The sequence below is a fragment of the Kogia breviceps genome, chromosome 10, assembly GCF_026419965.1.
Source record: "Kogia breviceps isolate mKogBre1 chromosome 10, mKogBre1 haplotype 1, whole genome shotgun sequence".
Lineage (NCBI taxonomy): Eukaryota > Metazoa > Chordata > Mammalia > Artiodactyla > Physeteridae > Kogia > Kogia breviceps.
The window spans coordinates 23,766,473-23,793,272 of NC_081319.1; the positions used below are offsets into that span (position 1 = coordinate 23,766,473).

The window sequence follows — 26,800 nt, forward strand, 5'->3', positions numbered from 1 at the left end:
GGGCTCTGGTGTAAGTCAGAGATGGCTTCTCAGAGGATGCTGGCCTTAAAGGGTTTCACCTTAGAGGCTGAATATGTAAATGGACAATGGCAAGACCAGATGTATCAGTAGAATCCTGACCTACCACGTCTGCAGCAAGCACACTAGGAAGCCTAATCACAGCCTCTAACTGCATGACCAGTTCAGTTAACCAGAGCACGACCTCTTCAGTCATGGGCCCAGGACAGTCAAGACCCAGTCAGTGACGGCCAACGTCTCTATTTTTTTGCCCCCCGCTCCCAGCTCAGGAGGAACCCGAGAAAGCCAAGTATGCTTTCAAACCACATAAACCGCCCCACTTCTAGTTAATTGCCCCCCACCTTTCCTGTGCCAACAGCCTCCCATCAGGGAACACCTAAAGCCTTCCCTTTCCCTCACTCTAAAAATTTGCCCCTCTCCTGAGAGCCTTTGAGTCTCGGACAAATGCAAGTGATGGTGGCTGCCTCCCTTGTGTGTTAGTTTCCTAGGGCTGCCGTAACCAATCACCCCAAACTTGGTGGCTTACAACGACAGAAATGTATTCTCTCACATTTCTGGAGGCTAAAAGGCCTAAATCAAGGTAACAGCAGGGCCACGCTCTCGCCGAAGGGTCCAGGGGAGAATCTGTGCCAGGCCTTCTCTTAGCTTCTGGTGTTGCCGGTAATCCTTGCCACTCCAGTGTCTGTCCCTGTCGTTAGGTGGTATTCTTGCTCTGTGTCACTCGCTGTGTCTTTTCTCATCTCCTTGTAAGGACACCAGTCGTATTGGATAAAGGGCCCACCCTACTTCCGTCTGACTTCACCTTAACAAGTTACATCCGCAATGACTCTGTTTCCAAATAAGATCACACTCTGAGGTTCTGGGATAGACGTGAGTTGGGGGAGGCCACCTTGTTACACACAGCTCTAAATAAATAGACATTTATTTCCACGTGACGCGTGAGGACGAAAGCTAAGCGTTGACAGGTTAAAGGGGGAAGGTGGTAGGGAACACATGGGGCGTGTAGTATGGTAAACTATCTGCTGTGACAAACAGTCCCCAAAGTTTAGTGGCTTTTAATACACCAGGTTTATTCCTCACTCATATCGTCGTTCATTGGAGGGGGAGGGGTGCAAGGGTCCAGGCACTGACTTGCTTAGGGAGCCGGGCTTTTCCATCTTAGACTCATTTCTACTCATAGTTCATTGGTCTGAGCTTAGCGAGCCCATACCTGGTCTAAGGGAGGCAAGAAGATGTAGCATAGCTGGGTGCCAGAAGAAGAGAACGTACTGGTGGTGGCCTGCAGCCCTGTGCAGGGCAGGGAAAGGCTCATCTCTGTTCACACTCCCCTCCCCTATCCTATGGCCAGAGGCACCGGGAACCCCAAACTGCAAGCTTCATGAGGGACTCCTCTGGAGCCTGCTCTCTAAACTGTGCCTACCTCCCAACCCATTCTTTCCATGCTTCCCTTATCATCATGACACTGAGCAGTTCATAAAGGATAATTCCTCTGAGGGGGGCATTCACAATTTACCAAGAGACCTAGATTTCCCCCAAAGGAATGAATCTCTAATGGTAAGATCACAGCTCTTAGAAGTAAGACTGCAGGGTGGAGTTAGGGGAGAAGATCACAGTGAGTAAAGACCTTTGTCCTTACCTAAGGGTTAGACCAACCCAGGAGGGCTCTATCAGAAGGGACTTAGTGATCAGGTAGATGGCCTTTAGACAGACCCCAGTTTGACCACCAGCTTAGGCATCTACTCGCTGTGTGAACTCTAGCACCTGTTTCTTTAACATCTCTGATCTTTGGTGGCCTCATCTATTAAATGGGGCAAAAAAGACAACCTACTTCATTGATTGCCTGTGAGAATTAAATAAGGTAAGACAAATTATGTACTCAGTTTACAGTAGCCATTGGTAGCCAGCAAGAGTAGCTTGATTTTTTTTCCAATGATGATGAAACTTACATTCAATTCCCAGTTCTAAATACCTAATTATATTATCCAACACATGCATCCTTTTGCTCAGGTGGGAGCTCCAACCTGGGGGACCCTCCTGTCTTCATCCTTGTATTACACTCGCACTTACTTGCCTCATCCATCAGCCTAGTGCCTTGTATGTAGTAAATGCTCAATAGAAGTGCCATTAAAGCTCCAGACCCTAAGGAATAAGAAAGTGATCCTGAATCATTTTAATGACTTATAATTAATGTGATGAATAAGACATGATCAGTGCTTTGAGTTACTGCTACAGGGCTCTCTGTGAAAGCGACAGCAGATCTTTTTTTTTTTTTTTTATAACATCTTTATTGGAGTATAATTGCTTAACAATGGTGTGTTAGTTTCTGCTTTATAACAAAGTGAGTCAGTTATACATATACATATGTTCCCATGTCTCCTCCTTCTTGCGTCTCCCTCCCTCCCACCCTCCCTATCCCACCCCTCTAGGTGGTCACAAAGCACCGAGCTGATCTCCCTGTGCTATGCGGCTGCTTCCCACTAGCTAGCTATTTTACGTTTGGTAGTATATATATGTCCATGCCACTCTCTCACCTTGTCACAGCTTACCCTTCCCCCTCCCCATATCCTCAAGTCCATTCTCTAGTAGGTCTGTGTCTTTATTCCCATCTTGCCCCTAGGTTCTTCATGACCGTTTTATTTTCTTAGATTCCATACGTGTGTGTTAGCATACGGTATTTTTCTCTTTCTGACTTACTTCACTCTGTATGACAGACTCTAAGTCCATCCACCTCACTACAAATAGCTCAGTTTCGTTTCTTTTTATGGCTGAGTAATATTCCATTGTATCTATGTGCCACATCTTCTTTATCCATTCATCTGTTGATGGACACTTAGGTTGCTTCCATGTCCTGGCTATTGTCAATAAAGCTTCAATGAACATTTTGGAACATGGCTCTTTGAATTATGGTTTTCTCAGGGTATACGCCCAGTAGTGGGATTGCTGGGTCATCTGGTAGTTCTATTTTTAGTTTTTTAAGGAACCTCCATACTGTTCTCCATAGTGGCTGTATCAATTTACATTCCCACCAACAGTGCAAGAGGGTTCCCTTTTCTCCACACCCTCTCCAGCATTTATTATTTGTAGATGTTTTGATGATGGCCATTCTGACCGGTGTGAGATGATATCTCATTGTAGTTTTGATTTGCATTTCTCTAATGATTAATGATGTTGAGCATCCTTTCATGTGTTTGTTGGCAATCTGTATATCTTCTTTGGAGAAATGTCTCTTTAGGTCTTCTGCCCATTTTTTGATTGGGTTGTTTGTTTCTTTGTTATTGAGCTGCACGAGTTGCTTATAAATTTTGGAGATGAATCCTTTGTCAGTTGCTTCATTTGCAAATATTTTCTCCCATTCTGAGGGTTGTCTTTTGGTCTTGTTTATGGTTTCCTTTGCTGTGCAAAAGCTTTTAAGTTTCATTAGGTCCCATTTGTTTATTTTTGTTTTTATTTCCATTTCTGTAGGAGGTGGGTCAAAAAGGATCTTGCTGTGATTTATGTCATAGAGTGTTCTGCCCATGTTTTCCTCTAAAAGTTTGATAGGAGACAGCAGATCTTAACGTTGGAATCCTGCATTTGGGCATTTCTGCCTTTGCCCTAATGCCCACAGGGCCGTTTGGGACTTCGTTGTTTGGAATAGACGCTCAGAGGACGCAGCATCCAGCGCTCAGCCTCAACTTCAGGCCTCTAGGGTAGAACGATGGCAGTGATTTTTCTTTAACAAATTCCGGGTCAGCCTGAGAATCCAGTGTGGTGAAGTCCAAAGGGGACTAACGGTACCTGGGAAATGTGACCATCACGTGTTTAACATTCACCGGACTGCTCACTCGGAGTTGCTGAAACCCACTCTCATCCAACTTTCAGTGGGCAATTGGGAGGATAGAGGCCCCTCCCATGGGCTCTCAGTGGAACGGAAAAATTGCTGCTTAAGATTGAAAGGTTGTGGCTTAAGGAAAACTTCCCTCGAATAGGTGAACCTCACACTGTTCGCCCATCTGTGCTGCTTGGCTGACCCTGAGGGCGTCAGGGGAACCTTCTCCTGTGATCGCGGGACCCAGTGGCCCTGGTCATAAAAGTCTTAACTGCATAAATTTGTTCTCTTGTGTATGGGCTGGGGCCAGTTTTTAAGGAGTCCCTTTCCTTCACGCCCTGATGAGACACAGCTTTTAAGAGCTGCTTACTGTCTTATTTATGTACATGAGAGAAAATCATGAGCCCTGGTTGTTTAAGCTTTTCATAAGGAAATGTGGAAATCCTTAGTTTCGCCCGAGATGAAATGTTTGCTCTCTGAAGAAGAAGTGTGCCTAGCTCCAAGAGTTATGGGCATTATTCAATTGTAGCCATCCTTGGTATTTAGGAAACTCTATTCTATTCTAGATAAGAGAAATCAAGTAGTTGTTGGCTTTTTGTTTTTGTTTTTGTTGTTTTCTGTGACTTAACCACTCCTGTGCACAGTGGCTGGGTGGTATTTTATCTCTGTAGCCCCTGAGCTCAGCATAGCGAAAGGTTTGCAAGAGACCAGTCGAAGGAGCTGTGAGCTGTACGACTGGGGAGTTTTGTCTAGTGGTTTATGCAGATTCTCAATCTCTGAGTGTCTGAGTGCCAGCCGGATGTGTTTAGACAGTGAAGAGACAGCAAAGAACACAGACCAGCTCCCCGCTCTCATGGAATGTGTATTCTCGCAGAGGGAGACCCACAATGAGCTATTTACTGTATGAACAAGAACACCCTAAAATAGTACTAAGCGTTATTGAGTCATTTTAAAAGGTGATGGGAACCTACTAGAGCATGGACTTGAGGATATGGGGAGGGGGAAGGGTAAGCTGTGACGATATGAGAGAGTGGCAGGGACATATATACACTGCCAAATGTAAATTAGATAGCTAGTGGGAAGCAGCCGCATAGCACAGGGAGATCACCTCTGTGCTTTGTGACCACCTAGAGGGGTGGGATAGGGAGGGAGGGTGGGAGGGTGACGCAAGAGGGAAGAGATATGGGAACATATGCATATGTATAACTGATTCACTTTGTTGTAAAGGAGAAACTAACACACTATTGTAAAACAGTTATACTCAAATAAAGATGTTAAAAAAAAAAAAAAAGGTGATGGGAGAGATATGAACAGAGAGGGGAGGGGGCAAGTTGAGCTGGAGGTGTCAGGAAAGGCCTCTGAGAAGCTGAGCTGAGCTTGAGGTACAAGAAAGCACTTCCCACGAGAAGGTCTAAGGCAGAGGGCAGATGGCCCGTCACAAAAACCCTACCTGATAGCAGCTTTTGTGCAGCCTGCCAGCTAAGAGTAGGTTTTACGTTTTTAAATGGTTTGAAAACAAATTTAACTTTTGAAAACAAATTTTTAAAATATTTTGTGACACATAAAAATCATAGGAAATTCAAATTTCAGAGTCCATAAAGGTCTATCAGAACAAAGCCATGTCCACTTGCTTATACACCGTCTGTGGCCACTTTCATGCTACAGTGACAGACTTGAATAGTTACAACGGAGAACTGATGGTGCCCAAAGCCTACAATATTTACTAGGAAATTCAAATTTCAGAGTCCATAAAGGTCTATCAGAACAAAGCCATGTCCACTTGCTTATACACCGTCTGTGGCCACTTTCATGCTACAGTGACAGACTTGAATAGTTACAACGGAGAACTGATGGTGCCCAAAGCCTAAAATATTTACTATCTAGCCTGTTAAAGAGAAAGCGTGCTGACCCTGATCTAAAAGAACATTCAGAGAGAGGGACCCACACATGCTTTTTTTCTTTTTTTTTTACTTGTAATATAGTTTTATTATCACACTTCAATTGTGAAACAATGACATTTCCAAACAAATATCCCAGAGAACTACCGTTTTTCCAATAAAAATGTTACACTACCATGGTTGCTTCTCACATACAATATTTACCCCATATTCAAGTTTCTGATAAATCAACTGTAAGTTGAAATTCTGTTTCTGAGGCATTTCCTGGTATACTAGGCGGTGCATTAGAAAAGAGATTATATTGCATTTAGTCTATAATAATTATCTCTTAAGAGTCTCTATATAGTTAACAACCATTCAAAAAGAAAGTGCAAATGAGAGAGAACAAAGACAGTTTCTAAACATGTAATGCATAATATAGGATAAATCCATACAACTACAAACAATTGCTGACAACATCCTCCTGAGCATTAAATGACACCACCAATTTTGTTTTATATGTATTCTTTCTTCTCAAGTATTCAAAGAATGCAAGACATGCTAAGTTGCAGTGCAGGCTCGGGGGTACGGCAGGGAAGCTGGATAAGGTGGAAAGATGATGTCAGAGGCAGAGACCAGATCCTAAGGACCCAGGGTATTTTTGACATCTAGCCATATGCTACCATATGTTATGAGTAGTATGCTTTTGTCTAGTCTCTACCCCAAACACTTTCAAGTTCCTGAAAGCAAAGCAATGCTTTCGAATTGTAAATGGACAAACTTCTACCCCATCCTCCTTGACCTGCTTAGTCTAAGAGCTCATGAATCTTCCTCCTGCCTCCTTTCAAAACTCAAAGCAGTGGTTTTTCAACTAGAAACTGTATTAGAATCCCCGCTCCGCTGCTTACTGATTGTGTGACCTTGAGCAGGTTACTGAACTTCTCTGTGCTGCGGTCTCCTCATTGGTAAAGTAGGGCTATTACTACCCAGCTTCAGGATTTCTGTGAAGGTTAAATGAGATAGTACAAAGAAAGCACTTAATAAGTGCTGCCATGAGCTGCTGCTAAAATTCTTCTCGGGTAAAAATGTCACTTGGCAAATGTGGATACCTGGCCCCGCCCCCCAGAGATTCAATTCAGTGGGTCTAGGGTAGGGCCCACGAATCTGCCACGAGCTGTGTGAGCCATATATTAAAAAGTACCACCCCAGGGAGACAGGTGTGGGACCACCTGGCCTGGCCTAGAGCACTGATAATCACTGAATGAGTTGGCAGTCCGGGGGTGGGATTTTTTTTTTTTTTTTTTTCCCCTATGGGAGTCCAAGTCTGAGATTAAGCAAAGAAATGGAGGTGAAGGTAAAGTGAGGAGATGGGGTGGGCCTCAAACCAACCCCGCTCTGTGAAAATAATGTTAAGTACTTCCCCATGGTAGGCAGGGGGCCTGTGCAGATTAAGTTGGGTATAGAAAAAGAGTTCTCTTCCTTAATTCTCTGTGAATCCAGGAACCTCTTTATTGCCACCCTTATCTTGTGGATGACGGTCCTTGTATTGTACTTCACAGGGGAGATATTACGAAGGGAGACAGGGCTTCCTCCCCCCCTCCCCCATTAGTCAGAGCCACAGGGGCCAGGAAGGTAAACTAGTGAGGCGTTAGGGAGTGGTGAGGATTGTGGTGAACCAGAGAGCACAGCCTGCACCCCAGGGCCTGGTGGCTCCTCCTCACCAGCCAATTGTGGTCACACAGGAATGCAGACCGAGAATGGGCAGAGAATCCTATTTTCCAAACGAAGCCAGATATCCAGATTTTTCTGCAATATATTCCCAGTAATAAATGTTGGCAAGTAATTTCATTTTTTTTGAACTCCCGTGTGGGCCAAACAAAACACATCTGCTGGCCGGATCCAGCCTGTGGGTGGGCCTCCAATTTACAAACTCTGGTCTAGACTGAATAATTCAAGCTTTGGGACCTGTACCCCGACTCCCATCCTGCCCCTTGGCCTGGTGGAGGCAAAGGATCTCTCCTCGGGTAGTGGCTCTCAACCGTAGCTACCCATTAAAGTCACCAGGAAAGAGAAAAACTATGTCCTGATGCCCAGCTCCACATCCAGAGCTTCTGATTTAGCCTGTCCAGGTAGAGCTCCCCAGGGAATATGCAGTCAGATTTGAGCATCCCCACACAAGGCCAAGAGCAAAGGGGTGTATTTGGAGAAGGAGATGGTCTTGGGAAGAGAGTGCCCAGAAGTCTGAAAAACAAGGCCAGGCTAGAAACCCCTGTCAAGGTGTGAACTCTCTGTGCCTCCCTCTGCTCCATGTAACAGTCATGTCAACAGCTCTGAAGAGTTTGACATTGTTAAAAGTTTTGTCTTCCTATTTCCATCAGATACCTCCAAGCCATCACTAAATTCTCACAGCCTCGTACAGGCGGTGGTGGTGATGGTAGGTTTGTGTGTGTAGGCGGGGAGGGCAGTAAGGGACAAGGTAAAAGCATCTTACTCCTTCCTCTCTCCCCCACTAACACCCACTCAGAGAAGCAGCATTTCCACCACCCCCCCATGGGGCTAAAGTCCAGGAGCTCCCTGGGACAGTAAGCCCCCCGGGGGGAGGGAAGATTCTGCAACACGGAAGCTGTGTCAGGCTGCCCGTGCTGCAGAGTTAAGGCATACCACCCCTTTCCCCAATATTCCGGAGGAAAGTGACTGCTGAAGTTCGGATGAAGGGGGTTGACTCTTGAGTGATGAATATCTTTGCTACCTAGTGTTTGGCCCAAGGTGGCCTATGAATGCTTGTTGAAGGAATGGAGATGATAGAGACAGAGGTAGAGATAGGGAAAGAGACAGACTGAAAGAGAATATGGAGGGGTCAGTAACTGCCTTTCTGCCTTTTGAGGCAAGTCTTTTTCTTCTCCCTCCCTCCCCATGAGCAAATAGGGAGTCTGTATGGGAACTGGGTCCACTAAACTTTGTTTCCCACTAGCTGCTGGGCTTTCCAGCAAGTTCACGACTTGCCAGGGTGGTTTCATACAAAGGCTTCACTCACATGTATTAATTGGCCCTTAACACACAGGAAGACACCAGTGAGTTTTTATAGTGTGTGGAGGGTTTTTGAACCAGGAACCAGATCCCTAGTTTCCCCTGCACCCACTCTTTTCCCTTTGAAGTCAACAGGAGCCCTGCTCAGGGTGTCTAGAGAGAAACAAGGATCTGATCTAGCTGAATTGTTAAGAAAATGCATTAAAGTGCTGAAGTAAGATTAAGTTACCCAGAGAAAATACACTCTGGCCAGAAGAAACTGCAATCAGAACCATCTGAAGGGGGTTTCAGAAAAGAAGAAAACGTATTTTAAAAATTCAGTTAATGGGTTCAGTCGCCTCGAAGGACATAAAGACCCATTGTCTTTTACATGTTTAAAATATGAATTGCCGGGCTTCCCTGGTGGCGCAGTGGTTGAGAATCCGCCTGCCGATGCAGGAGACACGGGTTCGTGCCCTGGTCCGGGAGGATCCCACGTGCCGCGGAGCAACTAAGCCCGTGAGCCATGGCCGCTGAGCCTGCGCGTCCGGAGCCTGTGCTCCGCAACGGGAGAGGCCACAACAGTGAGAGGCCCGCGTACCGCAAAAAGAAAAAAAAAAAAAAAAAAAAAAATGAATTGCCAATTAATGATGAGATTGGCAAATTGCTCTACAATTAAAAACATAGAAATGTTTGAGGCAATTCGAATAATTGTCATATGTTAATTATGGGCTGATGGGTTTTGCACACTGCCAGCAATTACCTTTTGAGTCTGAGCTTTTCTGAACAGAATCCAAATCCATAAAGACATTGATAGAATAAGAACTGTCTTCCCTGTTGGCATGCCTGCCGTATTTTCAGTGTCTTTTAAGGCATGTAATTATTCTTAATTAGGTCTCCAGAAGAAACGTTTTTGATATATGCTTTACTAGGTCATCCTTAACGAACCTTGTAACCAATATGAAAGGAGAGAGGTATAGAAGGAATTGGATGTCAGGCAAACCTTGGTTTAGATATTTACTAGCTGGGTTCTTTGGGCAGATTGCTTAGCCTTTCTGAATCTCAAAGTTAAAAGAGGAAAATATATACCTTACAGGGCTGCTGGAGGTTAATATTTATGTATCCCCACGTATTGTGCCTGAGGCAAAGCAGATGCTCTATAAAATTAGTTACTGTTTCTCTAGAAATAGTGGCAAAAGCATTTCAAGCTGGGATATCCTTTCAACCATTTTATTAGAGTAAAATCCTTGCAGTCACTATTCTTGCAACTAGGACTGTCATATGTGACCGTTCGGATTATGCCCTGCACAGCTTCTAGGGTAGTCGTTGACCTGGAAGTCTATGTGAATAGTGCTCCCTGGGGTTGTGCAGTGTACAACCTTCACAACGCTACATGGACGCTCTGCTTACACCCAGGATCCTAAACTTGAATCCTTTTTAATCTTTGGTCTTTCAATAAACCTGTCCTGTTTTTGTTCTTGAGACCTTCCCCCAGTTGGGCTTTTTTCAGCAGTATTTGTCAGAGGTTAGCAGATTTCCACCTGCAGGCCTAATGTGGCCTGCAGACTGTTTCTGTAAATAAAGTTGTATTGGACTGTAGTTATACCTGTTCATTTATGGATCATCTATAGCTACATTTGAGCTACAATGGCCTACTAGAGTAGTTGCAAGAAAGACTCTATGGCCCACAAAGCTGAAAATATTTACTCTCTGGCACTTTACTGGGAAAGTCTGTTGACCTCTGGTGTTGATGTCTGTCTAGCCAAATATCTGTTTATCTTAATTCCAGGGAAAGTTAATGGCTGATGCCTGCTTGTTTGTTTGTTTGTTTTACTCTCACACTTACGTTTTACTCTCACACTTGCTGGGCTAGGAGGTGGGGTAGATGTTTTTCTTGATCCTAGTTGCCACTTCCAGACCATTCTCCTTCCTTCCTCTCCCAAATCTCTACAGCTCTGAAACTCATGAGTTTAGATTCTCCCATCCACCCACCGCCCCCACCCCCTGTGGCAGTCATCTACTGATCCCTGAAAATGTTAGTTCCCGGCTCACTGTCACTCTTTCAATAATCTTCTCATTGTAATTCTTGGTAATTGTCACAATCATTTTCATAAAAGATCATAAATGATCTTTGCATTATCTTGGCCTCTCAGGTCTTAAATCAGATCACCTCCAGTGATTTTGCTTTCATTCACCGTTCAATCGTGGCTGGAGGGCTAGACCTCTGTCTTCCACACGCTCTCAGCTGCTGACTCCCGTGGTCATTTCCAGCCTAGTCTTTGCCAACTAGAGCAACCCCTGCCCAGTCAGGCTTCTCAGCTCACTTGCTGTAGCCCTCTGACTTCAATGACTTCCAAACCCTGGGACGTATTCCTCTGATGCTACACCACCCTTTTCACGGTCTCTCACCCCTTACTGTCTTCACATCCCTTACTGCCTGGCTTACACATCATGGCCTTTTGTTATAATTACTCTTTAGCGTAGAGTCTCAAGTCCCCCTACCCCTTCACTGCTTCATAACGAGCTTCCGGCAAAGCCCAAGTCCTGGTGATGTCCAGTACTGGACCAGACTACAGCTGAGCACAGGAATTGGACTGAAGAGACACATAGAGCTGCGGCCGCTTTCATTCACGCCCTCTAACCTCGAGTGGACATATATGTTCCCTGGTCATCCCTCGCTCCCACTCTCGGAGATGATTTTTTCATGCCTTGTCATGGCTCACTGAACTTCAAACACCTCCACCTGTATTCTCTCTCTCAGGGATCTTGCCTCCTGTTTCATGAAGGAAAAGAAGCCTCCGCAGACTTCCAGCAACAAAGCTACTTGCTTCCTTGCCGTATAATCTGCCTTCCAGCTTATTTAAGGCTCCGTGGTCCTAGCTAAGATCAACCTCTCCATTTTTCCACTAGAGTCCATCCCCTCTTGCCTATTCAAAAATATATGAACGCTTGAATTCAAACCTCCACATTTCTCCCCTTCCTTAGTACATTCTTTGTTCTTCCCATTTTATACAACAATATTTCCATCGTTGCAGATATCATGTTATTCCTTTCATCTTTTGATTCTCTCTCCCTCTTCGGCGACCATCCATTCTTCTGTTCCCCTTTAGAGCACAAATTCTCAAAACTGTTTATCTATCCTCATGGTGCCCAGTTTTTACCTTCAGTTCTCTCTTTAACAGTCTCATCAGGCTTTTGTTACCTTTACTCCACCCAGAGTGCCCTTGACAAGGTGACAGATGAAATCTGTATTGCTAAATCCAGCAGTCAGTTTGTAATTCTCACTATGACCTTCTGAAAGTATTTGACATGGCTGACAGTTTCTCCCCCTTAGCTTCCAGAACATCATGTTCTCCTCGGGGAGGGGGTGTCTCAGCCACGGGAAAGAACAATCTAAAAGAGCCTGAGGTGCATCTGGGTTGACTGTATGGAATGCAAGAGGAGACTCCTTTCATAGAAGCCTCATCCTTGTAAAAGGGACGCTTTATCTGAAACGCAATAGCCCTCTTGTTCCTGTGATGGCCCTAGTGGCCAAGAGGGACGTGGGGTGGAGGGATGGAGGTGGGGAGAAGGGTGAGCCCTGAGTTGAGTCCTTAGGAGCTTGTGACCTTGGCCAGGTTGCCTATAATGTCCAAGCCTCAGGTTTCATATTGGTAACATGTAGATGGGAATACCTACTACAAAGGCTTGTCGTAAAGAATAAATGAATTTGTGTTAGAGAAAGCCCGGGATCTCAATTACAAACTGAAATGCCTGTCAGGGTGGGCAGGAAGGAAATAGAAATTAAGACAGTCAGCAGACGCCTAACCCCTAAAGGCAGGTCATATCTAAAACTTGAAAAGAAACGCACCGGGTCAAATAAAGCAAGTTCGGCCCACCTTTTAACTGGGCTGGTGGCTGAGACACGGTGGGTATTCAGTGAATATTAGACCCCCTTTCTTTCGGAAACTCACCTTGATCAGTCAGTCATTCAGTCAACCTACTGTGTTTCATGCCCATGACATTCATTCAACACATCTGTCCTCAGCCCGCCTCCGTTCCAGGCACAATGCGAGGTCAAGCGGTGGTCCCTTCTCTCAGGCTCCGTTTCTGCTATTAGAGAGGCTGACTGACAAATTGTGAAAATAATTGCGAACTGTGAAAAGTGTTATGAAGACAAACAGAGGATTGTGATTAAAAAGAGAAAAGCGGCAGAGGAGCTGGGAATCCACTGGGAAGTATATGAGAGTGATGGCTAAGAGCTTGAGTTCTGGAGTCTGATTTCGTGGCTCTGTGACCTTAGGCAAGTTCCTTACCCTCTCTGTGCCTTAGTATGCTACAGGCAGACCTCGTTTTGTTGAGCTTCACTTTACTGCACTTCACAGAGACTGTGTCTTCTACAAATTGAAGGTTTGTGGCAGCCCTGTGTCAAGCACGTCTACTGGTGCCATTTTTCCAACAGCACTTGCTCGCTTCATGTCTCTGTGTCATGTCTTGGTAATTCTCTCCATATTTCAGACTTTTTCATGACGATTATATTTCTTATAGTGCTCTGTGATCAGCGATCTTTGATGTTAGTACGATGACTCACTGAAGGCCCAGATGATCGTTAGTGTTTTTCAGTAACATTTTTTACTGAAGGTATGTCCATTGTCTTTTTAGACGTAAGGCTATTACACACTCAACAGACTACAGTATAGATAAACATCCCTTTTCTTTTTTCTTTTCCACTATGGTTTATTACAGGATATTGTATATAGTTCCCTGTGCTACCTAGTAGGACCTTGTTGTTTATCCGTTTTATATATAATGGTTTGCATCTGCTAATTCTAAGCTCCCACTCCATCCCCCCCTCCCTCTGGCAACCACACGTCTGTCCTCTAAAACGTCACTTTTATGTGCACTGGAAAGCCAAACATTCACGTGACTTGCTTTATTGAGGTGGTTGGGACCTGAACCCGCATTATCTCCAAGGTATGCCCATATTTTATAAAATGAAGATAATAATAGCTCCTACCTGATCGAACTCTTGAGAGGATTAAGTGAGTTGATGCATTTGGAGCGCTCAAGTCATTCGCTAGCACATAGTCGGTAGTCAGGTAAATTAGCTATATGGCAGGCAAAATGTTCTAGATGTGAATTTGAAAACTCAGGTTCTAGTAAGGTGGCCAACTTGTCCTGATTCACCTAGAACTTTCCCTGTATTAGTGCTAGAAGTCATGTTCTCCGGGAAACCCCTCAGTTCTGGGCAAATCTAGATGGTTGGTCACACTAGGTCTACTTCCAGCCTCTAACTAGCTGTGTGACTCTGAGGCCATCTTATGCCTTCTCTGGGTCTGTAAAATGAGGAGTTCAGACCAGATGGGTGGTTCTCAAACTTCATCACGTATGAAAACCTCTTGTCGTTAAAACATGGGATGCTGAGCCCCACCCCAGAGTTTCTGATCCAGCAGGTCTGGGGTGCATCCTGACCCACGGCACTAGATGGTCACAAAGGTCCGTTTGTCTTCCAGCACTCTGTGATTCTGTGTTTGCTTCCTGTGAGCCTCTCATGGTCTTTATGGGAAAATGAGGTTCACGTACAGAAAACCATGCATTCCGTCAGCCAGTCATTTATTCATTCAGCACTGTTTCTTGAACACTTGCTGTTTATCTGGTACTGTTCTAGCTGCTGGGGATCCTGCAGTCCCCAGCACCACAGCTTGTTACGGCAGGGAGTCCGCTAAGTGGGCTTTGTACCCTGCGCAGCCCTGCCCCTCCCAGAGGTCACGCACAGTAAAGACTCTTAAGGAATGAGAGCTGGAGAACAGTGTAAGATAACACAAAGAAGCAGTAAGCTCTGCCTTACAGACCTTAAAGGTAAGCATACAGCCATCTGGGGGAGAGGGGTAAGCTAGTCTGTGCCCAAGAGTTACAACCCCCTACCTTCCTCACCCCCTACTGAACACCCACACCCTAACTCCCTACCTCAGTGTCAGTTTTATGGCCGGGACTCCACTTTTTTGAGATTCATCCATTTGTCTCTTATAAAAAGTAAGGTAGGGCTTCCCTGGTGGCGCAGTGGTTGAGAGTCCGCCTGCCGATGCAGGAGACACGGGTTCGTGCCCTGGTCCGGGAAGATCCCACGTGCCGCGGAGCAACTAAGCCCGTGAGCCATGGCCGCTGAGCCTGTGCGTCCGGAGCCTGCGCTCCGCAACGGGAGAGGCCACAACAGTGAGAGGCCCGCGTACCGCAAAAAAAAAAAAAAAAAAAAAAAAAAAAAAAAAAAAGTAAGGTAAACCCTTTAAGCCTTATTTGATTTTTTTCAGGAAGAATAGAATAGGACTTCCATGATTTCATCCTTTCAGTTATTTTATTTTGCTGCCAGCCACATGGGAGAAGCTATCTTTTATAAATAAGCAGATACTCTGCATTTCTCTCGTTCAAATTTCCAAGCGGGGAGGAAGAGAGCTCGTTTGGTGGCCTGCTGAAGAGCCAGAATATTTATGACCCAAGAAGTTTTGTTCAACCGCGTCAGCCAGTTGCTGTGTTGCATTCAATCAAAGATCCTGACACACATGCAGGGAAGGTCAACTAATAACACTAATTTTCTGGACACTCCTAATGACAGGTTTATTTGATTAGATTTTATTCCCCCCTCCCTCCCATCTACTCGCGTCTTATTGCACGTCCACTTAGCCACAATTGTTGTTTCAGATACCAACGACTGCAGAACCCAGCGCCCCAAAAGTCAGTGGCTTAAAACAGGGTCTGCTTTTATTCGTTCCCATTTTGTGGGTCAGGACCTTGGGCTGGGTTCAGTGGGGCTGGCTTACCTCTGCTCGTGTGGTGCTCACACAGGTCAGAACCGGCATGGTGGCACTTCTACCACATCATGTTGATCAGAGCAAGTCACAAGACCATCCGAGATTCAAGGAGGGAGGGGACATTTACTCCACGTCTTGATGGGAGAAATTATCGGTGGCCATTTGTGCAGTATCCTTGCCTTCTCTGAGTCTTAGTTAATGCACTTCAAATAAGACAAAGCAGTGGTCTTTTTGGTGAGGGGGGTCTTGTCTTTGATGTATAGCGTGTAAATCCAAGAAGAGTGTCAGAACTCCCTCAGGGAAATAAGGATATTTAAATGATTACCTAAAGAATGTAGCTCGGGCTTCCCTGGTGGCGCAGTGGTTGAGAATCCGCCTGCCGATGCAGGAGACACGGGTTCATGCCCTGGTCCGGGAAGATCCCACATGCCGCGGAGCAACTAAGCTCGTGCGCCATGGCCGCCAGGCCTGCGCGTCCGGAGCCTGTGCTCCGCAACGGGAGAGGCCACAACAGTGAGAGGCCCGCATACCGCAAAAAAAAAAAAAATGTAGCTCATGGATAAGAATGACAGTGAAAAGCGTATAATATGTCTGGCTACACATTTATGATAAATTTGAAATGTGTCAAAAACCCAACTGTCCTTTTGGAAACAAATATAACAGGCCATAAAATTCTCCAAATGCTTCTTATTAGCCTGAATGCATCTCAAAGAAAGAGAGAATTGAACGGCACAAGAGGATTTGACCAAAAATCTCATGGGCAGCAGATGTTTTGAATGGTCTTCAGCTGAGGGGCAATAATACCAACCACATGCCTGCCTATAGTTTGGAAATTATTTTACTAAGGGCTTGTGAAAATGTGGAAAACGTACACACAAGCACATAAAAATGCATAGAATGTGAAGAGTGTGGTCTATCCTTGTGGCAGCAACGGGAAGGACAGTCACAGGAGGTGCGTATATGGGATGTATAACGTGACCTGGTGCTTCTTAATCCTTAAATGTGCAAACGAATCACCTGGGGACTTCGTTTAAAAGCAGCTCCTGATCCAGAGGGCCTGGGATGGGAGCTGAGATTGGAGTTTCTGACAAGCTTTAGGTGCGTAGATGCACGGATTGGAAGAGAAAGATTATACACGATGGGGGACAAGGGGGGGGCATGATACGTTTCCTTCTTTACAGAGCAGGTAAAGGTCAGGCAGAAAATGTCGCCTCTATGCCTACCATGTGCCTGAAACTGGGCTAAGACTCAGGCTCTGAACTTAATGAGCTGCCAGTCTAGAAGGTGTGATAAACACAAAAAACAATTCCAATAGAGAGTGCTGAGAGAGTGGTGGGTTAACTGTGGTTCTGCTGAGTTAACTGTTAATTAGCAGAGGCTTTGAGCCTCCTGAACCGCTAACGAGGATGTGGCTTGTGTTAGTTGATTGACTAGAGTCTTGGGATCTTCATCTATACAATGATCTTTCCGATGCCTGCCTCCTAGAATTCATATGTGACTTGAGTGAAATTAAGCCATAGAGTGAAATAATGCCTCACGCATGGTAAGTGCTCAGTGATGATTAGCTTTTATTATTATCCAAGTCCTGCCATGTATGGTGGAGGAAAAGGCCAGTATATTTATCTTTAAAATGTTTTGCTTATTAATCAGAGAGGAAGTTCAGAAAAGCAATTCACCAGTGTGGAAAAGGAAAGAAATTATATCCATTCTCACAAGATCCTTGAGAAACAAGCATCGTGACCCATCTCCTAAGACATTTACTGAATGTAAAACGTGCTTGATGATGGTTGAAACGGAACTTTGATTTAAGGTTCCATTTATCCTGGACCCTGTGAGACCTTGACACATCATTTAACCTCGGCTTTCTCATCTGTAAAGTGGGAACAATAATAACTGTCATAGTCAGGGCTTCCTTGGTGGCGCAGTGTTTAAGAATCCGCCTGCCAATGCAGGGGACATGGGTTCGAGCCCTGGTCGGGGAAGATCCCACATGCCGCGGAGCAACGAAGCCCGTGCGCCACAACTACTGAGCCTGCGCTCTAGAGCCCACGAGCTACAACTTCTGAGCCCGAGTGCCACAACTACTGAAGCCCGCGCACCTAGAGCCCGTGCTCCGCGGCAAGAGAAGCCACCGCAAGGAGAAACCCCAACTCGCCGCAACTAGAGACAAGCCCGCCCACAGCAACAAAGACCCAACGCGGCCAAAACTAAAAATAAATAAATAATTTTATTTTTAAAAAAATAACTGTCATATTCAAAGTTTATGAGGCTCAAATGTCATAACGGATCTTTGGTGTCCTCAGAGTCGGCTTGAAATCTTGGCCTCGTTACTTATTAGCTTGTGTGGCCTCGAGCATTTCTCTCAGCTTCTAAGTCAATGGCGAAAGTACCTAAAACACTCTGCCAAATGACAGATACAGAATAAGTGCTCTGTAGATGACAGCTGTTGTTATGATGTGACCTTGCTTTGAAAAATATAACATATGACTTCATGAAATTATTATTATCAGTTACGATAAATGTGCTGTTCTTTATATACATTGAGGTGTTGCTTCCGAGTTGCTGGTAGTAAAGCATAAACTTTGATTTCCCACCCCTCTCCTCCTGCATGTGTGGCTCCAAGTGATAATTGGAAAGGCAGCAGGTTGGTAGTGAGAGGCATGGCCTCTGGTGATGATGTAATTACCCGTCTCTTCATCATTGGAGCAAAGAGGCTGCCTCTTACAGCAGTCATCACTCCAGAATCTCAGAATTTTGAAATGCTCCTAGCTTTCGTAAAGTTTTTCTTTATTCTCTCAGTGAACCAGTTAAAATTGCAAGGACAAGCATGCAGGGTCTAGTTTGTGTTAGAAGGTAGACTCTAGTGGTTTGGGGCCCATGGTTGATGCTGCTCTGTAGGAATGGAAGGGGGCACTGGCAGGGGCCCAGATGAGCTTCAGACATCGGCCATTCTTGCCGTGGAAATGCAGTGACTGCAGCCTGGCACCGTTTGGGCAGTAAGCAATATTCCAGTAGCCAGAGATTGCACAATAAAGCGTACGTCTCCCCACCTCCACCAAAGGGAAAATGTTGGGATGGGGAACCGAGAAATCGCCAAATCGTCTCTTCTTATATTCCATCTCTGGACTCCTAAGCTTCGTCTGTTACCTTGTCTACCCATCCTTGCCATTGATAGGAGTATTAGGAGGAAGGAGTTAATGAGTACACAGCTTTATTTTCCTTGGAACAGAGATACAAAACAGGCTCAAAGCAGGGCTGTCCGTCACCCTGCAAGTCTTCAGTGGTTTTATAGGTAATTATTAACCCTTTGTGGCACGCCTGGGGGAAAAATCCCTCTATGCTGAAAACACCTACTAAGATTGCCCATCTACGGTACGTACCTGGACCCTCAAGTTTTTTCAGAGTTAAAGTTCAATAATACCTTAAAAATAAGCCTTCGATGTATGTAGCCCCAAGGAGTTGATAAAGCCCCCCAGGTCCTATATCAAAATGGATCCTTCCTTAACTGTCTTAGCACTCAGGTCAGAAGTACCATTCTCCTTGTTCTCCATTTGAGAAAACTGAGGCTTAAAGAAAGGAAATAATTGGGCAAAGGTTTCATGGGTAACAAGGCTTGGCTAGAATCCAGGTCTTCTGAATACGGCCCTGGTGCTGTTTTAATGTACTGGTGTAAACTCACTTCTCACAGAAAGCATGTCTGAATCTCAGCATTCTTTAAAACCACCAAATATCACCACCTAGAACGGTCATAAACCACCATGATTCGGTCCCCTGGAACTTGTGTTTTAAAAAAAAAGTTCATGTGATCAATCTGCCTTCTTGTTATTTTGTCATTTGCTTGTCTCCTGCTTGGTCATTTCAGGCTATTTAGGTTTGGGGTTTGTCTCTTTCGGTGGGTTTAGGATGATTAACTGCTAGAGCTTCTGTTTTTAAGAGGGGGTCCTGCAGTGATTTTTGAGGGGGATTTGAGTCCATGCTGGCCCCTGGAGTTTGGTGTCTGGTAGATTAAAATGAATGGGAAAACCGAAATATCCCTGGATGACCCCTTTAAGGCATAAGTAACTCTTTAAAATCGGGGAAATGACAGTAGAGGAAAATGAGGACCCAGAATGCCCAAATCAACTGTCACTTGGTGCTGAATGGACCAGTACTTGCTCTTTTATAAGCAGGGACAGAGACTCCCTTAGAAACTTGCCCTTGTTGTCATTCAGGTCTTTGTGATTTTAGGTTGTGGCCACAGGTGAATTCTCCCCTGAGCTCTCCAAGCCCACGCTCTCCTTTCAATCACAAGCAGGGTGCTAGTATATGGGCAAACTTCCATACATGGTACGGGGAGCAGACACGACTTCAGGCTCTGCTGTAGACAAGGGGAACTGCCACGGCTCAGGCGCCCAGTCCTTGCAAGTGTTCCTGGGTTTTGGTATCCTTCTCTCTGGCTGCGTGGTAACCAGACCACAGGGGCTGATTTAGATTTGTGAGCACATCTTTACCTTGTTGATTCTCAACTCCTATCCTCCTGTCCTCCAAGGAAGCGTCTCACAGGTGCACCCACAAGCATTTGGAAAAACATTTGACAATAAATATCCATTTTACAATATCAATGATGGAACAAAGCTGAAAGATAATTTTAGGTCAACATCTCAAGGGGTTCAATGAGTTCATTTTATTTCTGCTGCAAATGCTGTTTCATCTGAGGTGGGGCAAGGCAGGTGTGACAGTTTCGTTTAAAGAAATGTTTGTGGGTATTCTGCATTAAATTACTGTTTTGTGTTCTTCGGTCTTGAAAAGTTTAAGAAACCTTGACATAGAGGACTACACCAATTTGGGGTCATTTAAATCCCATCCCTCCTCTTATTACTATTATTTTACGTAAAGGCATTATAACAGAGATACTTCTTCTTGTCCAGGTGGGAGGTATATTTTAATGTGGATCACAAATGAAACATAAAAGCTGGTTAAAGCCCTAGGTAGAATGGGTCAGGAGCAGCCTTTTTCTGATAATGTTTCTTGGGAATCACATTTGGATTGATTTACACACATATTTGAGCATTGCATTGGACATTACTACTGAGATCATGTGGAGAGCGGGGGAAGGGAGGAAGGAAGGAAAAAATGAGGGACCAGTAGTTGACAGCATAATAAATCAGAAGTGGGAGGGGGATAAAGAGGGGAAGGAGGGAACAAAAAGAAAGGAAACCAGCAACCCCTTGACCACCAAGCCCACACCCAATTTTGGTTAAAGAAAAGAGGTGCTCTCATGACTGAGGAAAATTTTAACATCTCAATTAAAGCAACCCCTTAGAATGTGTCAAAAATGGGACAAAACCCTTAAAATTTTTTTTTTTTCTTTCAGAGGAACATCTCCCTTTCGTTTTTGTAATACAGAAGTCAGATTTCATTTGTTGGCACAAATGTTTTCCAACAGACATGACTTGCTTAATTTTCCTGACAATGTGTTCAGTTATGTTAGAGACTTGCATACTCTTGGGAAGGGGCATGAGACACCAGCAAACCCAAACGCGGATAGGAGCAGCTATATCTTACGGTGCTAGTCTTTTAAGTTTTTCTGTGTGTGTGTGTGTGTGTGTGTGTGTGTCCGTCCGGGCAGCGCCTGCTTTACTGTTTCAGTACACTGTCGTAACACTTGGTTACTATGTTCGGATCAGTAGGAGCCAAAGTTAGTAGCTTTGTAACAATTATTAGTTGCCTTTTTACTCTGTCTCTGAGGGGTACTCGATGTACTGCTTCTTGAAAACTGGCTTTAAAACGCTCTGATTTAAACAAACAAAGCAACCCCTTTGTCGAAGGCTGGAGTGTTTCCAGGAGTACCCTTCGATTCACCAGGGCGGAGATGGGGGTGGGACTGTGTACACCTTTGCGATTCGGTTTCTGCATGCAGTACACATTCATTTTGGTAATCAAGGACGTATTGCTGGATTTAAGAGGTCAAGAACAAGTCAGGAGCCGAGAAGAGCTCCAGGTTGTGAGAGAGGAAGGCGGCCACCCGTAATAAAATAACTAAAGATGCCCCCATCAGTAGGAAATTAGTGAAGTTTTAAATCTGCATCTTTGCTCCTAGTGGGCATCTGGAAAATGGGTGTGTAAACTTGCTGTCGATCGCTGGCCCTGTTTGCAGTCTGGGAAGGAGGGAAGAAACTTTGAGGCCAGACCGCTCCAAAGCGGGGGCGTTACCCTCTTTACCAACGTTCTCTCCTCCCCTAAACGCAGAGGGCATACCTTTATTCCTCCTCTCCCCAGTGCGCATCCCCCTTCTCCATCATCAGTCAGCACGTCCCCTTTAAGAGCCGGAGGCCGTCTCTCCCTTTCTCCTCCCAGTCCCCCGCCCTTCACACCTTGGGTGGGAAAAGAGAGTGGGGCGGGGTGGCCCGAGAGCCCGGAGGGGCGGGATCATGGCGAGAGCTCCAATGGGCGTCCAAGCTGGCCGCCGAGGACCCCGTCAGCCAATGAGCAGCAGGCGGGGGGCGGGGCGGAGCGCTGTTGCAAAGCCTCCAACGTGGGCCGGCTGGAGGCCGCGGGGCGAGCAGCCCAGGGGGTGTGCGAGGGCTAGCGGCTGGGGGCGGGGCTTCGGGGATCGGCCGGGGCTGCGCCCCGGGGAGGCGAGCTGCTAGCGGCTGATTGTTCGGCTGCGAAGTGTGCGGGGTTCGCGCAGAGCGGAGGAGCCGTGCGAAGCCCGGAACTGCGTGCGCGCGCTCTGCCTTCGGCGCTGGGACAGCGAGGCGCACCGGGCCCTTGGAGCAGTGCGGGGTTGGCCGCGCCGTCCAGCCGGGAGTCTGCAGCTGGACGCTCGTAGCGGCGAGGAAAATGCCCACGGGCGCAGAGCTCCGGCTGCGAGCCTGAGCGCCTTCCTCGCAGCGGCGGCAGCACTTCGCGTGCACGGGGACTCCGAAGCCCGGCCAGGAGCACGGCGGGAGAACGAGGAGCGCCGGCCAAGCACCCTTTGCCCGGATCCGTGGGGTTCGCAGAGGGCACGGGCGGGTCGGCCCGGATGGGCGCGGGGTTAGCGGCCCCCTCCGGGCGCTGCGGAGCGGCTCGGGCACCGGGGGCCCGCTGAACGCCGGAGTCGCCGCCGCGGAGAGAACTTGTGCCGGCGGCCATGTCCCGGCGCGGAGCCTAGTGCTGAGCGTAGCCCCCGCTGGCCCGCCCGCGCCTGCGGTCGCCCCGGACCTCTCAGCCCCAGCGCCGGGAGTTCGCTGCGCGCTCCAGACAAGATGGCGCGGCCGGTCTGGCGAGCGCTCGGGGCCCCGCTCCGCTCGCCTTGTCTTCTTCTCCACTGGCTGTTGCTGGTGCTGGTGCTGCTTCGGCTGGAGCCCGCATCGGCCGCGGCCGGCCGGCGGGCGCCCTGCGCTGCCGCCTGCACTTGCGCTGGGGACTCGCTGAACTGCGGCGGGCGCGGGCTGGCGGCGCTGCCCGGGGACCTGCCCGCCTGGACGCGGAGCCTGTGAGTGCCTCCCTTTCCGTCCTCCCCGCGCCCCGGGACGCTGTCATTTGGGGACGGGGCGGCAGGGGTGTTTCCCCGGGAAAGGGGTGCGGATTGAGTTGCTTATATGTGAAGTTGAACGAGCTGGAAGACTGTTCGCGTGGGATCGTAGTGGTGGTCCTTGGGGGTCCGGAGGAGAGAGGGCGTGCGTGCGAAGAAGTCGGTCGGGATGGGAAAAGCGTGCGTCTCGTGAGGGTCTGGATGTGCGCGAGCGTGGGTCTTGGGGATCTGGAGGAGGAAAGTGTACCTCGTGGGGGGAAGGACGTGGTCGAGCGTGGGTCATGGGGTATGAAGGTGAGCGAGTGTGGGTCTTGAGTTTCTGGAGGAGAAAAAAGTGTCGTGTGGGTCTGGAGGTGAGTGAGCGTGGCTTCGGAAGGCCATCTGGGAGTTGGTGAGTGGGTGGGATTCTGGAGCTAAGAGAATGTGAGTAAAGAGTCAGGAGGTGAGGGTGTTTGTCTGTGGGTGGAGGGTGGGAAACATCTGGAGGGGAGAGAGTGAGGAAGTCTGTCTGGGGCTCCCCGGGTGTTTCTTTTTTTTCTCTTCTGTAACCCAACTCTCTGTTGTCTGAGCTGCTTGGCCTTCCAGTGGGTAATGAATGAAGGTGACTTTTGCCTCCAGTCTTCCATTTACATTATTTATTAGTGAGAGTGTGTGTAGCCGCCTCCTCATCTCCCCGGGACCTTGGTGGCCTGACTTGGCTCGGGCCCGGGACAGAAGGACACCCTCTGAGTCCTTCCCTGGAGGACTTCCATGAGTTATCGGGCTTTGAGAGTTCCTGGAGATCTGTGACTGCTGGAAGTTGGTCCTTTTCCACCTGGTTAGCATTTTAGGGAACTGTGTTCCAGACCCTTCCTGTCTGTACTCTAGGGGACCCATTGGGCTTGACGATGCAGTGGAGTGGGGCCCATCCTCTAGCATTTCTCCTCTATAAATGGTGCAAATTAGTCTTGGAGTAGTGCTACTTTGGAAGAGGGTGCCAGACTCTGGGTTGATTTCAGCAGAGTGTGTTTTACCCGCAAGAGGCTCTTTTCTGTGCTGTCCGGATTTTGGCCTATCCGGACTTGGTGGGACACTTCTTACAGGAGGTTTGGCAGGAGAACACCACCACCACCACATTAGACTTCTGTAAACATGGTAGAATGTCATAGGTTTTAAAAATTTCTGACAAATCTAGTCCATGAGTCAAAATGCTGTCCAGTTATCAGTAATTAACATCTCTGCAGAACTGTTAGTACTTTCCAGAAGAGGCCTAGGTTGAATAGTTCTGCTTTTCAGCTGAATAATTGGACATCTTTCCTAGAACATAGAAGAGGCACAGTAGTAACCTCAGGCGGGACATTCACAGTTCAAAAAAGAGAAAGAAAACTGGTGACACCGGTTTTAACCAACACCTGTGGCTTGATCTAAGAACATGTGGTCTGGGAATCTGGTTGCCGTGAAGGGAAAGAAGGGAAGTTAATTCCTTTCTGACGTGAAGATCCTGTACCTTTGAGAGCGGGGCACAGATCTTTAACTTGGGCCACGCTGCACATGGGTCACTAGTGAGCAGTCCTACAGAGTTCTGAAACTGGACCGTTGACTGATGTGTAGGATTTCTCTTCAGTATTCTGCTGTTTCTTTGGCATCCCCTTAGGGAAAACCAGTGGTCAAGGCGTGGGTGTTAACACAGGTGGTGGCTGTGGAAGGTAGTGGGAGAGCGACCAGTGTTGTCATTAGGTAGTATTGTATTTAGCTGTGGTGTCTTGGGTATTGTGGGTTTTCCTTTACGTACTCTTAGTTTTTCAAAAAGTTAAATCATGGGAGTGGAATCAGACTAACATCTTAGGTGTTCACCTGTTGGAAGACTGACTCCCAATGCCGGGTGTCAGTGGCATTGTGGGGAAGGCACTTAGTTCAGAAGTGGTGGCTTCCTGGAGAGGACAGGGTGGCTTCTGTTTTCACTTTCCCATAGCCAGAAGATCCACTTTGCCTTGCCCTTTAATTTCTGGAGCAAAACTACGGGTTGTTCGGGGGGGCTTTCTGTCTGCCTAAGGAGTGACATTTCACAAGTCATAAATACCTTTAAAATTGCAGTCTTTTCTCTTTTCCTCACTCAGTTGATGATTAGTAAATACCAAACTGGCTGTCTTGAGCTTCAGTTAGGCTTGATTATACTGATGGTGGTGTTAACTGATTCAATTTTAAGATGTGAGTAGTATGGCTTTTGGTTCGTATGTGGCGGTGTGGTATTCAGTACAGAATGTATATCCTTTGAAAAATGTTTGAGAAGGTTGTTTTTTCTAATTAAAGAAAAAGCAAGCAAATGTGTTTTTATTTTTCCCTAGACTTCAGGTTTCTCCATTTAAGTCATTAGTCTTATTTGAAATTTTGCATCAGGATATTTATATCTTTTTAAATTTCTGGCTATGATTCAGTAAGACTTTCGGGGAGAAAGTCTCTGTCTATGATATAATAAAATATCTTATAGTTTCACCAAGTTTACACCCTCTGAGTCCATTGTGTCTAGAAAATGCTTTGAGCTAGTTTATAACCCCATGAACTAGATTTACTGCAGCTAGTTCAAACAATTTCAGGCTGCGGGTTTGAGATAGAAGGGGACCTGTGGCTTTATGGAATTTTTTTTTTTTTTTTTTTTTTTTTTTTTTTGCTTTTGTAAACAGTGCATCTAATTTTGGAGTTGCTCCTAAGCCCCGCATAAGGAAAGTAAAACTTTTTAATAGTGGATGTCAATGCAGTTTGAATAGCAGAACTGGAATGGTGCTGGGAGAAAGGAAAATATGTTCATTCCCAGGGCCTGAGGATAACTTATTCAACACAGGAACTTATAGTTGTAGTAGTTGAGCCATTACTTGAGTTTGCCGTCCCATTACGTAGGTGCGATTGGCCTTGTCCAGCCACCACATTCATAAATAGCTCCCAGAAGTGTCACTCCCTATTCCAACTTCCCAGAACCTTAGAAGAAGTTGAACTTCTTAGAACTCAGATGTTTGCTTTCTTTGAAATTGTTTTGGAGAGCATGGCTTCAGAAGCTGTTTAAGACGCGTTAGACACAATTTACCTTAGACTCTTGTCTGTGGCTTGAAGTTGAGCACAGTAGTGCTTGCTTACAGGGTCTGGCAGCTCAGTGACGACCTCATGGGATTGTGATGGGAAGGCAGGCAGGCCCTGGAAGAGGAACAAATGATTCTCATTCTCAGTGTGGAAGGAAGGTGACATGGCATTTGGAAGCAAGGACATCCCGTAAAGGTCACCAAGCGTGGTTATTCTGAGCCACATTAAGACAGATGTATTGATTTGGGTCTCTTTGTATTTTGTCTCCCTTCGTGTTTGCAGCACCGAACCTGGGTGACTTAATCGAACCTCTGTTGGTTTGGGCACCAAAGTGGTGCTTATGATTACATTAGAAAATAAAACAGAGGCCCCGTGGTGGTTGCCATTGTAGTTGGGAAGCATAGAGGGCCTTTGTCTTTCAAATTTTACAGCTGTGCTGGAAGGCCCAGGTGTTCGGGGTGTTGTGAATTAAGGGTTTGGAAAATACTTTCCATCCTGTTTATGCAAATTAGATTTAAAGTGCAGATGACCAAATTGTTTCAGAAGCTAAGCTGAGATTCTTGTGTGTGTGTGTGTGTGTGTGTGTGTGTGTGTGTGTGTGTGTGTGTGTGTGTGTAAGAAGTAGATTCTTGTCTGGATTACCCTGAGGTCTTCCCTTCTGCCCATTTTCCTCTTTGAGTCTCTGTATCACTTAAGAAGAATTCAGCAGACCATGAACATCTTCCGATTGCTGGGGATGGGCAAAGGGTTTTTCTGA

General features: G+C 46.4%; 1 protein-coding gene across 4 annotated transcripts in view; it reads left to right on the plus strand.

Annotated features, from left to right (window-relative positions):
• The first annotated feature begins 22,019 nt into the window (after positions 1-22,019).
• The window catches only part of LRIG1 (leucine rich repeats and immunoglobulin like domains 1), a 123,053-nt gene continuing 118,272 nt past the window's right edge, over positions 22,020-26,800 (plus strand). For 3 of the 4 annotated variants that reach the window (XM_067043694.1, XM_067043695.1, XM_067043696.1), the window contains exon 1: positions 22,086-22,953. In XM_067043694.1, the coding sequence (XP_066899795.1) occupies positions 22,724-22,953 (230 nt within the window). In that variant the 5' untranslated portion in view covers positions 22,086-22,723. Of the gene's footprint in view, positions 22,954-26,800 lie in introns of all 4 variants that reach the window. The other variant, XM_059075570.2, reaches the window with a different exon arrangement.